Below are 13,076 nucleotides of genomic sequence, written 5' to 3'. Positions count from 1 at the left end.
CAAAAAAAAAAAATGACTTAAATATAATATATATATATATATATATATATATCTTCCTACATGATCTAGGCTTGGTAAAGATAATAGGTTGTACAAAGTTTCATTAAAATCGGATAGTCCGTTTGGATGTTATTATAAAATTAATTTTTAGCACAATTTTGACCATTTTGTGGGGGAGGTTTCAGAAATAGTGGACCGATGGGTCTCATCTTCCTACTTGATCTAGGCTTGGTAGTGCAAAGTTTGGTTCAAATCGAACATTCCCATCGCCTGATATTGGATTTACAAATATTGAAGATGTTGACCATTTGTGGAGGAGGTATCAGAAGAAGTGGATCAACGGGACCCATCTTCGGACATAATCTAGACTTCGTAAAGAAAATGGGTTGTGCAACGCTTGGTTCACATCGGACGTTCCATACTCCTGATGTTGGATTTACAAATGATGAAGATGTTGACCGTTTGTGGAGGAGGTACCAGAAGGAATGGACCAACGGGTCACATCTTCTTACTTGATCTATGCTTGGTAAAGATAATACGTTGTATGAGGTTTCGTTGAAATCGAATTGTCCGTTTGCAAAAAGTATTTGAATTGAAATTTAAACATCAAAATATGTATGTATAAATATTTTTTATTTGTTTTTGTTTACATTTCTACTCATGTGTCGATGACACTAGTAGTACTTACAAAAACAAAATTTCTTTGTGGTTGTTGTTTCGATTGTTGTACAACAACACTTGCTGTTACCTTTTATTATTATACCATGGGCACCTGTGTTACATTTCTCGGCATGTTTAAAATACACATTTCGGAGGTTAAAGGAAATTAAGATTAAAACCATGGCTAATATTATGTAAAACCACACCAAAATGATTTTTTGTAAATTAATCAGTATTTAGAAAACTTATTTAACAATTTGTTCCAAGTTTGAGCTAAATTTATTGAATATGTGCTTATTATTCACCCATATGCCGACTATAGGAAAACCTTAAAAATTTTTGTTCCTAAGGGCGGCATCGATAAAAATATTATAATTACAAATATTTTTTAATGATTTTAAATTCTAAAATATTCTCCTCTATGTTCTTTACAATTACGAAGACGATCCTTGTGAAAAATATATAATTTTAATATAGTTACACGTCTTTTAAAATCAACATCCCCACTAATTTATATATATATATATATATATATATGATAATAAACGGTTCATATTTAGTGGGTCAAATGAACCAATACTTTTTGTGTAAAATAATATTTTAATATTATGCATATTCGGAAAAGATGCCGCACAGGACCTCTAATCGGTCAAGAGAATGCATATATTGCGGAATATTACCCCGACTCGGAATATGGATCCGCAGAAACATAGAGCTTGGTGGAAGTTGTGTAGGGTATCATATGGTGGGCCCTGTCCGACTATACTGCTCCACTCACTGGGTTTTTATGGCAACTTGAATCATGGTTTTAATCACTTTATACTAAAGGACAGCCGATGCGATTGTTTACTTTTTCTCGTCGACCTGATGACCTTATACTACCTAGGGCTACAAATCTAATAAATAAATTAGTTGTTCAAAACAACCACTGAAGTCACAACAGAAAACAAAATGCACATCAAAAAACAAATATACCCGAGCAAATGTTTGAAAACGTTTCATTTTCGTTTTGCTCCCAAACGTTTCAACTAAGCATCGACCAACAGAAGTACACTAAAGCAATCGTACTGTTTCGTTCTTTTTGATTTGAAAAGTTTGTGGTTTTGTTTGGTACTAAAAACGAAACGATTCAAAACAAATTAAAAGTTTGTGACTTTGTGTGATTCGTACGGGTATCGTACTGTTTGTTTACGTTCTCTGATAACTACATTTGTACGGAATTGCTATTCTATTTAAATATATCTAAATGTGTGTATTTTAATTTTTATCGATTTCATAAAATATTAGTTAGGTGCTTATGAAATGTGGGATTCTTAAGTGATTGTATAAAACTGCATATATTTCTTCAAAAGCTGTTTATTCAATCAAATTATGCTCCATTCACTTCAATACACTTCTCCCAACGAGATTTGAAAGCGTAGATGCCTGTCTTAAAAAATTTTTGGTCTTTAGAATTAATAAAATGATAGAATAAACTCTGATATCGAGTTTTTTTTACTGTCTTCATTTTCATAGCGATTGCCCCTTAAAAACAGCTCTAAATGCTTGAAAAATGAAAATAGGTCGGCGAGATATCCGGTGTTGATCCGAAAATTTTCTCCCCAAACGCTTGGTTTATGTTGCGTGCAGCTTTTGCAGCACTATTACCAAGTTTGTACTCATATAAGAAAATGACATGAATTACCGCTAGTGTTGAAAAACCTCATTGACAAAATGTCAAATTTTTGGCTGAGTAAATGTACCTAGCTCGATGAAATTTTACACAGAGATAGGTTGCAATATTATTGAAGATTATTCAAGGTATTTTTCATATTTAGTTATAGGATTTTTTAGTTATTTGAAGTTGTATAAAATAGATGCCGACTATTGGTACATGCCGGAATTAGGTGCGTTTACCCTATATCACATATTTTATTTAGTACGGTTTTATGTCGATGATCCTCTAAAGATAGTATATCTGTTCTATAAAAAAGACATTGTACGTATGATCATCATCATCTCTTGTATATACACCAAGTGGTAAAGGGTATCATATAGTCGACCCAGTCCGACTTTTGAACTTTCCTTACTGGTTTAAGTCTGTCTTCTCTTCTCTGTCTTCAATTGACAAAAATTTCACTCAAACGAAAATTTTTGAGATCTGAAAATAGAAAATAGTCATTGTGGGTCAATCTAAAGAACGGGTGGAATGCTGAAGCAATGCTAAGCTCACTTCTTAGTTTTCACTTATTATCGATTGGATGGAACCACATTTCATCCATTGGACATACACGGAGGAGAGTTAAGGGTAAATTACGTTAGGGTAGTTGTCAATCTCCTACTAGGCGCGTCTTCCCGGCGGATGGGAAAGAGGTTTGTATGATGTGCAGGATGAAGCTGACCTAGGTCAATCTAGACCGGATCTTTACTCTGCACTTCGTGGAAACGTTGGAGGTCTTCGGATCCCCCGTGGACCAAAATGGATTGGTGTAGTTCCCTTAAATTAACTAACTAAGATGGTTAACATACTTACATTTTGCGATCATCTAGTTTGTTATGAAATTTCGAAATTGTTTACATAAAAATTAAAACCACTATATTTTTTAATTTGATATTTAACTTTATATATTCTTTATTTGGTTAACAATTTGCAATGGTAATTTCCCATTTATTGAAATATATATATTTATTGTTCATTACTTTCAATGTTATATGTATGTTTTAAAATAATTTCTTGTTTGATGGTGTTCCGATATTCACAATTGTTTTGTTTGTTTTTGTTTTATTAAAATACATAATTTGGAAATGTTTCAAGGAATCCTCTATTTTAAATAACATTACACGTAAATTCCAATTATTACAATTCATGCATAATATTTTGTTGATATTGAAGCATATTCGGTTTTAATAAAATCATAATATTAACTCAAATAGCTAGCTGTGTATATATCTGAAGTAAAACCAGGAAAATATAAATATCTATAACTTCTAATAAGAAGAAACTTTAATATAGATCTATAAAATCAATTGTTTTGAATATAACTATTATTTTTCTAGGATTCAATTAAAAAATAATTAAGTTTTAATAATTTATAAGCTTCAAAATAGCAACTAACACTATTTTCCACATTAATTGTTTTCCATATGGCCGTCAGATCCTCGATGTTTGATGCGGTGGTTTAAAATGTTGGCTGATGTTGATTTCTGGATATTCAATATAGCTGGACCTGTGTTTATATGCAGTGTTTCTTTTACTATAGTTATCTATTAAACATATGTATTTGTATACTACATATTTTTATTTATTTAGTTTTTAAATGGTTTGTATATATAAGTAAAATATATATTTTAAATATGTAATATGTTTTTTTATACACTTATTTCTTTTGTTATTAACAATTAAAGCATTAACTTTGTCGGAATCAGTAATTATGTCAATTTCTGCCATATTAACGTTTACTTTTGTTAACCTTTTTTTTATAATTATTTGGTTTTCTATTGTGATTACAATATTCGTCGTATTGATTTTGTCTTTGATTGATGAAGTCTAATATGTAACATAGAATATTTATGAAAATATTTCAACAAAAAATTAATTAAAACTTAATATATAACCAAATAAATTATTTAATATATTATCAAAAGCTTTTGAAACATTTATCAATCACGTTAATTTTTTTTATAATTGTATAAACAATCTTTTGGCTTCAGTACGATTAAATAAATGCAGGTTGCACCAGTGATTATACTCTGTGACAGCACATCTAAGATAATATATGACCAAAACAATTTTAATATAATAATTATGTATATTTAAATTTAATACAACTATGAAATATAATTTTCAAATATTTTACCCAAAAAATTTAAATATCTATTCACTAAACCCCAAAAGTATGCCATACTACTTCATTAATGGCACAACCATAGATTTTACATTCAAAGTCTTATCCAAAAAGTGTAGCGAATATCCCTCTTACGAAAGCAGTTCGGAAACTTCTTAGCCTAGCACAAAAAGCGCGGAATAAACAGAAAAAAGTTAGGTTTTCTTGTAACTTCCATCTCTGTTATGAACACATGTAAAATTTTGTTTGGATCTGGCAACTCTTTCATATAGAAACAGTTGTTCAAAAAAGATGCATCCGAAATTTTTTTACAATTTACATACAAAAAGGTTTATCGGGACAAAAAATTCAAAATGATATGGTGAATGTGTTAGGTGGAAAAGTGCTCCTTCATATGCAACAGTACAACTTGGTTGCTGAATTTAACCGTGGTCGCACAAGCATTGCAGATGAACCACGTAGTTGGACTCCACAGCAACAACAACATAAATTGTAGCCAAAGTGCATGATACGAGTATGGTATTAAATGTTCGACGAATAAAAGTGCGTGAAATTGCTAATATCATGGGCATCTCAAATGATCGAGTCCATTTAATTTTGCCTGAAGAACTACAGATGAAAAAGCTTTCTGCAAGATCGATGCCGCATTTGTTAACTATTTTGAAGACCTTGAGGGAAACTATTTTAATCAAGGGATAGAATTGCTAGAAAATTGAAAAATAAAAATAGTTTTGAAAAGCTAACTATTCTCCATAGCATAATTACACAAGGTATTCTCATGCAGGTATATAATTCCAATTTTTTCATAATATTACTTTTGACAACATTCCGCTTTCAAAATTTAAATGAAAATAACCTCCTTTGAAATGAACGCACAACAAGTGGTCAATGGCAATAATTACAAAATGTTTAATATTTTGAAGTTCCGGCCTCTATAATCTATAAATAAAAGTTGTAGCATCTGTAGATATCGCTTAAGAACAATGTGAATCAAGAAAATTAGATCTTTATTACATTGTGTTTTATTGACCGCAAGTCCGGATTAAAAAATAAGTATGTCAGAACATAGCATGAATATTTATATGCAATTATGAATAGTCCATGTCCATCCTAAAATACATAAAATCTTTAGAAAATATACATTTTTAATTTTTTAAAAAAATATGCGAAATTTTATAGAATTTATTTTTCAAATTATTTTAAATTGATAGAAAGGATCCAAATTTAAAAGGGTTGCCATTATAATTTCTCAAATGAGACAACCTTCTCTAATGATGCCATGCTATTCTCTTCCATTGATAGGCAAAGAAGTTTCCGAACCACTACTTCTAAAGTTTTCTATACATATTTTTTTAATTCTACTTTATTGATATTCATGAGAAACATGTGCTGAATATAATAAACCAGCTTTGAAAACCGCCCAATAATATTTTCCTAAAATATTTCTCATGGTGAAATTTTTAGCGACGTGTATATTTTTTTGGACACATGTTGTAGTATTTAAACTTTATATGGATCATAAACTTTTCTATGTTTCAGAACTATTCGTCAAAAATATACCAATACGAACATGCACAAAAATTCTTTTTTTTTTTTTGGTTATTTTCATCAGCCTTATTCTGGACATCAATTTGTTCGCTCTTCCCTTTCAAAAATTTTCTGAACCAATCAAATTCGTAAGCGATAAATAAATTATACTGGATTAAAGGGAGTGGCAAAATGTGATGACATTTTGTGCGAGATTTTTCACTAATAAATTTAAAGAGAGCTGACTACAAAAATATAAGCATTAAATATTTTTATAAAAAATATCTCCACATTAGTTATTTATTCTATGCATATTTTTAACTCTAAAACAACAAATAAAATGCCATTGGAAATCCTATTGATAACGATTTATGCTGAAAAAAATATTGCCACGTGATGTGTAGACGCAAAAAGGGAATATTAAAGCCGAGTTTGATGCAATTTATAGGAGAAATAAAGAAATTCTGTTTCACAAATATATATATATATATATATATATATTAAAACCAGATAGCCAAATATGCCGTATGAGCCGCTTACCAATGGGTAAACGCGTCGCATATGGATGCGCAGGTTCTATCTCTTGCTTTCCTTTTCATTGCAGAACTTCGATCATTAAGCTCAAATTCGTAGAGAACCTCCAAATAAAATCATACAATGATATTAGCCCAAACAGTGAAAAACGCAAATAAAAATTATGAAAGAACAAATTTATCATTTGCATGATTTAAAGGACGAAATAAAGGAGGAGGAGCATATCATAAAATAATTGGACACTTTAAGAACTTGGGGGAAATAAAATATCGAAATTAAATAAAAAGGCATACAATTATGTGGTGAATTCGAATTAATTTAATTCATTCGCAGATTTCTTCCCATTATTCGATGTGTTTTTGACATCGTCCAATCCGCTTTTTGGCACCATAAAAAAAAAGTTATTTTATTTGTAATATTGTTGTAGTTGTTGCACAAAATTGCATCAATCAATAAACAGCTGTTTCACATGCCGTTGTATGTTGCCACATATTCAAACTTTAATATATTTTCTTTTAACTACAAAGCAGTTTTATTGTAGATTCTCTTCATTTTAAATTTCTACTGTTACAAGTTTTAAATAACAATAAAAACATGAAAATGTTTGTTAGAAAAATTATTAAATAAAATATTGAAAATTATTATAAAATTAGATTACACATTATATATTAAATTACAATGTGGCAACACAAATAATTTTTTGAACCACCATTATCGAAAATTCGAAACGGCAGTTCCTGTTTTTTGATCTTTCCTGTTTATTCAGAATGAAGGGAACCAGCGAAAATGAAAATTTTTTCGCATGTGAAATCATTTCCTTGCGAATATCCAGAATAAGTCTGTATATAAAAGTTCGTCACATTCCACTGATCTTCGATATAAATGTATTGCTGCTATGTTCAGTTCTTCTTGATAAAAATATATTTGTTAAAAAATAAATTAAACGTGCATTTTTTTTAAACATGCACATTAATTCACTAGAAAGGTAACCTGGACCTTTTGATATAAATAATGTTTATAAATTACGTATGAATAAAATGTTTAATTTCAATGAAAATCGTTTTTCCTGAGAAATGATAAATTATTATAGTTAATGAAACATTTTCTAGTAAACATATCACAAGACAAATATTTTCATGCATATATGAGAATCTATTCATTAAAGCTTTAAATTAAACAGTTTTATACTCCAAGTTTAAAAGAAATATTAAACTACTAGCAAGGTACTATTTATTTATTAGTAAATCCATTCAGTAACCTTATAAATATTTAAATTTATGAAAAATGCAAGTAGAATTTAAAAATAAGTACGTAGTCAAGTCTAAACTTTACGATATAAAATTATAAAAGTATTGTACATACCTCAAGGTAAACCATTTATATTTAAGATAACTATAGAGAGGCTGGAATGGCGGGATGTAAAACAAATTAAAAAATTGAAATTTTTATACCTTAAAGGGCTGGGCTACCCTGAGAAACTGGATACATAACAACATCCTAAGCACTTTCAAAAAAGTTGATAATCGGGGTAAAATGCCTTTAAATATTTCTACATGAAAACGTTTGTGAATTACACCAAAACATCTATTCAAAATCAAAAATTTACACAGTTTTCGAACAAACCTTCCTAAAACAGTGTATTTTGAGATCGACAATAATAATACAAAAATTACTTTTTAATGTTCTATATTATCTCCAATTTTACATGTATTGAACACATTGCAAAAACATAAAATAACTCGGAAATATATCAATGTCTGACAGTGCCAAATTTAGTTTTAAGACCCTTGCTAGAGAGATATACGAATATGAAGTGTTTCACTTTATTTAAGCCTTCAAAGGACTGCTTCACATCTAACACAAATGTACGCACCGTTTACAAAATAAAATGTAATAGAAAATAAATAACTGATCACTTGGTTTTAATATTATGCGTTTTTTCACTTTATTAATATCATTTATATTTTATTTTCTTTTTAATAATTATTATCATATAATATAAATTAAAGCAAAATTTGTTAAAATTAAGAAAAATTACAATATTTTCCAAGAAATTATTGTCTAACTTGCATAAAAAATGTTAAATGTACTTTTTGTTGTTGGTTGTTGTTTAAATTAAATACAAATACGTAATACAATGTAAAAGTTACAAAATAACAAAAAATATATACGTGGATGTGTAATTATTCTTATTTAACATTAAAACAAAGACAGAAAGAAAAATATCTGGGATGCTATCAAAATTATAGCAACAACATCTTGATCTCACATTACAAGAAAAATATATATCGAAATTTCATGAATTTCTTAACAACATTTATAAATTAAAAGAAAGTGGCGGAAATATATAAGAGAATTTTCGAGAGAAAGATACAGGAAGGAAAGAAATGCAAATACATACGAAATAAAATAATACACAACAAGAAATTGTGAAAGCTCTGTTTCAGTTTCTTTTGTTTGTTTTTGTTTTTTTTTTCATTTTTTTGATTTCTAAGTTATACAAATTTTTGTTTTCAATATCACAATGAAGCAATGCAAAAAACAATGAATACACATTTGAATGAAACAATGCACAAATGAAAACTTAAAATAATAAATCTAAAATGTTATTATTTCTTACTTTTCGGAAATATACTAGACAAGGTTTTTTTGAGGAAGGGAAATACATATAGGCAACAAATCAAAATACTCTACTCTATAACAGCAAACAAAAAATGGGAATTAGCCAAAATAATTAAACAATAACACATAACAATGAATTGAATTACGAAGGAAGGGATTTATTTTGTTGTTGTTTGTTTCAAAACAAACAATTTTATGTCTATGAGGTGTTTCTGGAAGAGGTCATGGTGTTTACTTAGCGGGACAGTTAGTAGTAATAAAATAGTACGTTTCTTTTGTGGGAAAGCGGGAACGGGGAACAAAAATTACAAAACGAAGTAATCAATGAATGATTCAAAACTTTAATTGTCATGTTTTACGTGGCGGTGTTGGAGGAGGCGCCGCATAATGATGCCTCATCATGTCTTTGGGAATGTTTTCGTAGGCTGAAAAATGACGGGAGTAAACAATTTGAGCAAACCGGGCCGTGACGAGACCTGCTTACCTGTTCCCGCCGCATGTCCACTACTCGACGACGATGTGATTGATGATGAGGACGTTTGATGATGCTGCAACTGTTGCGGTTGTTGTTGTGGTGTATGAGGATGATGGGTTGGATGATGTTGTTCGTTGTGTTTTGGTGTTGTTGCTTGAAATACATCGTTGCTGTAGATTTGTTGTTGCTGTTGTGGTTGTGTGACCGTGGCCTGTGTAAATTTATGACGGCTGCTTGGTGTTGTTGGCGATGCCAATGGCATTTTATTAAAAGCTGATTTCGATGCTTGAATATTGTCAGCATTAGCGATGCTATTGCTGGACGAGCTAATCTGTTGCTGTTGTTGTTTACTTGCTAAACTTAAATTAGGTGGTAAAGGAGATCTTTGTGTATCGTTGCCAATTTCACCAGTATATCTGTAATGAAAATACAAAAACGAAAATATATTATAATTACATCGCCAATAACAAAGTGTGTAAATTTTGTTAACACTTACTTTATATTTGTATATTCACGACCAACTTGTATGCTTTGCTCTTCGGCCCGTTTACGCTGTATTAGTGTTTGTATGTAATGCTGTACAGCATAATAAACGAATTTATATTGTGCCTCGGTTTGTACTAGACCAGAACGTTGGGATCGTACCATTTGTATTGTGCGTTGTATATCGATTTCGGTATCTAAACCTAAAAGAAAACAAAATATGAAATAGAGAATTAAAATTTGTGAGGGGCTAAGGAAAATAAAAAATATAAGGCATGGAAAGTTTTAAAAGGCAAAATGTTTTAAATTTAAGAATTTAAGTTTTTGAGAAAGAAGTACTATTCTGCAACTCTCACCCTTAAAAAAATTAAAAGTTCTTTGTTTCCAGGCGCTTCAACTCACATGAGGTTAATATAGAAACCAGTAAAGAACGTAGTAGGGCTGGGTGGACTATATGATACCCTTCACCACTTTGGTATATTCTACATATGTTCGAGGGAACATTGACTTGAAATTGAACGAATTTAAATATGTGATCTTTATCTATAAGTGAACATCAATCCATACACATGCCTTTCTGCAACCTATGCTACATTTCATTTCATTCGGGCAGATTTATAGCAAACATGATACACGCTATTCGGTATGCCACACTGTTCAAAATTTAATCTCAATCAGACAGTCGTTCGAAATACATATGGAAGCTATGTCTGTCTAATTAAAAAAACAATAATGTCAATCTAGTCTCCATTTTATACGTTGTGCAAAATTTCGTGTCAATCGAAAGATATATGGGACTTTCGTACACCATTTACATTAAATCGGACGAAAATATATATGGGAGTTATATCTAAATCTGAACCGATTTTCACTAAACTTAACGCTCATCATTCTAGACTTAATTCAGTACGCTATGCCAAATTTCGTGCAAATCGATAGATATATAGGGACTGTGGTACACAATTTACATTAATTCGGACGAAAATATATATGGGGGCCAAATAAATGAGCTGTGCAAAATTTCATCCAATTCGGATCATAGATGCGACAGTACCCGACTAAATCGACGCAGAAAGTGATTCGATGTATATTCTCAAAAGGAATCATGTGTCTAACTCGTTTCCTGTTGCCTGTAACAAATATATGCACAAATACAGTGTGGTGAAGGGTATGAAAATATCTACGAAATTCATACAAAACAATTCCTTTTCTTTCTTTATTCTCTTGTGGGATACTCAGGACAAACACAATAGACCACAAGTCTCTGTGGCACATGCTGACATATTCGAACAGTCGCTCATCTTTTAACCTAACTTTTCGATCTTATATATACATATTTTCTTCAAGTAAAATAGCTTTAACGAGTACAAGTCCCTTTGTATTAAAGATTATATATTAGTTTTCTATACCTTATAAGGTCTCCCATATAAATGTGCTTCAATTTTTTAAAGGTTTTCTTTATCTTCTTAAGCAATATTATATATTTACCTTCAGTACAATGTTCGATTTATATGGTTGTTTTCAAGCGCCTGAAAGTATGCTCTAGTTTATTATAATCACTTACGTCTCATTTACATACGTGACTCATTTGTTGTGCTTTATTTGAGGATCATAGAACGATATTTCTTGAAAACAGATTGGCGGTGAAAGTTTTGTATTTTAAGAGGACCTCTCTTAAATAATTTGTATATGACCAAATGGAAATCGGTCAATTAAATGATGCTGTATATAAAACCTTTCCTATTGAAAACAATAATTTATATTTTAGATTTTACTTTAAAACGAATGGAACTAATGACAAATTTTAATGCCCAAATGAAACTTATTTGTATTATGTCTTTTGCCTTTTTATATAATACTATTAAAAATTATAATTTTAACTTACCATTCCTATCGATCTGATCCAAAATCATATCTATCACTATAAATGTACCGGTGCGGCCAATACCCGCTGAACAATGTACACAAATAGGACCCTATAGAAAAATAATATACAAATTAATTAACAATTCATTAAGAATTAAAAAAGTATATTTTTAACTTACCGGTTTATCACCAGCCTGTGTCAATTGCCCCTGCTTTGTGTTGACATCTTGCAAAAAATTCAACACACAACCCGGATCGGCGGGTACACCATGATCGGGCCACACCTGAAAATGATAATGAAAGATACGCCTCTCTGGCTGATCACGCCATGAAAACAGGAATTCCCGCAATGTGTAATCATTGGTGGAATTCTCGGAGACACATTGAATTTTGGCCGGACCAAATTGTTTCGTCTGTCCCTCATCTGGCCAATATTTGGCACATTTATTTTTGCCACGTTCAAATTCTTTGGTTGTCATCACAATGACACGGGTATTCTCCTGCCATATCATATTCCAGAAATCGGTAATGGTATTGGCCAAACAACCCTGGGTAGCAATGTAGGTTTTGAACATTTCACGTTCGGTTAAATCATTGCTATTCTTTTTGTTGAGTGGACGTGAAAGAGCAATACCACCACCAGCACCGCCGTTGGATCCCGAAGCTCCTGCACGTTGTTGTTGCTGTGATTGTTGTGGTTGACTTAAACCATTACAATTACCCATTAATGCATTATTTGTCAGCGATTCACTGCGTTTGTGCTTATTCAAATTATCAGTTTTCTTGTTGCACGTAACACAATTGCTGTAGGGCAATGTGGCAGTTTTCACCGCACACTGTACGCAGGTTTTGTTTAACAACTGGCAGTTGGGACAATTCTTCTGAATTTGGGCAGCTGTACAGGCTGGACACGAGGAGACCATGGCGTTTAAACTTTCCTGGGAAGCATTCATGTTGTTCTGTTCACCATCGGTGGGTAAGCGTATATAATTGGCATTGATATATTCAGCGCCGGATATGCTATGATCGACATCGTTTAATTTGACACGAGTGTGATCATCTATGGGAGGAAGAAAGAAAATACA

At 31.0% G+C, this 13,076-nt stretch overlaps 1 protein-coding gene across 3 annotated transcripts in view; it reads right to left on the bottom strand.

Annotated features, from left to right (window-relative positions):
* Nucleotides 1-9,461: 9,461 nt before the first annotated feature.
* The window catches only part of LOC133330984 (tyrosine-protein phosphatase corkscrew-like), a 107,483-nt gene continuing 103,868 nt past the window's right edge, over nucleotides 9,462-13,076 (bottom strand). For 2 of the 3 annotated variants that reach the window (XM_061539382.1, XM_061539384.1), the window contains 4 exons: nucleotides 12,171-13,051; nucleotides 12,011-12,101; nucleotides 10,139-10,328; nucleotides 9,462-10,058 (listed from right to left, as the gene is read on the bottom strand). In XM_061539382.1, coding sequence (XP_061395366.1) covers nucleotides 9,566-10,058; nucleotides 10,139-10,328; nucleotides 12,011-12,101; nucleotides 12,171-13,051 — 1,655 coding nt within the window. In that variant the 3' untranslated portion in view covers nucleotides 9,462-9,565. The remainder of the gene's footprint in view (nucleotides 10,059-10,138; nucleotides 10,329-12,010; nucleotides 12,102-12,170; nucleotides 13,052-13,076) is intronic. The other variant, XM_061539383.1, reaches the window with a different exon arrangement.

The sequence above is a fragment of the Musca vetustissima genome, unplaced genomic scaffold (assembly GCF_032173495.1).
Source record: "Musca vetustissima isolate MV318-11 ecotype Yass unplaced genomic scaffold, APGP_CSIRO_Mvet_v1 utg16925, whole genome shotgun sequence".
Classification (NCBI taxonomy): domain Eukaryota; kingdom Metazoa; phylum Arthropoda; class Insecta; order Diptera; family Muscidae; genus Musca; species Musca vetustissima.
Note: the sequence above shows the minus strand (reverse complement) of the source record. Positions and strands in the feature narration are given on the sequence as shown.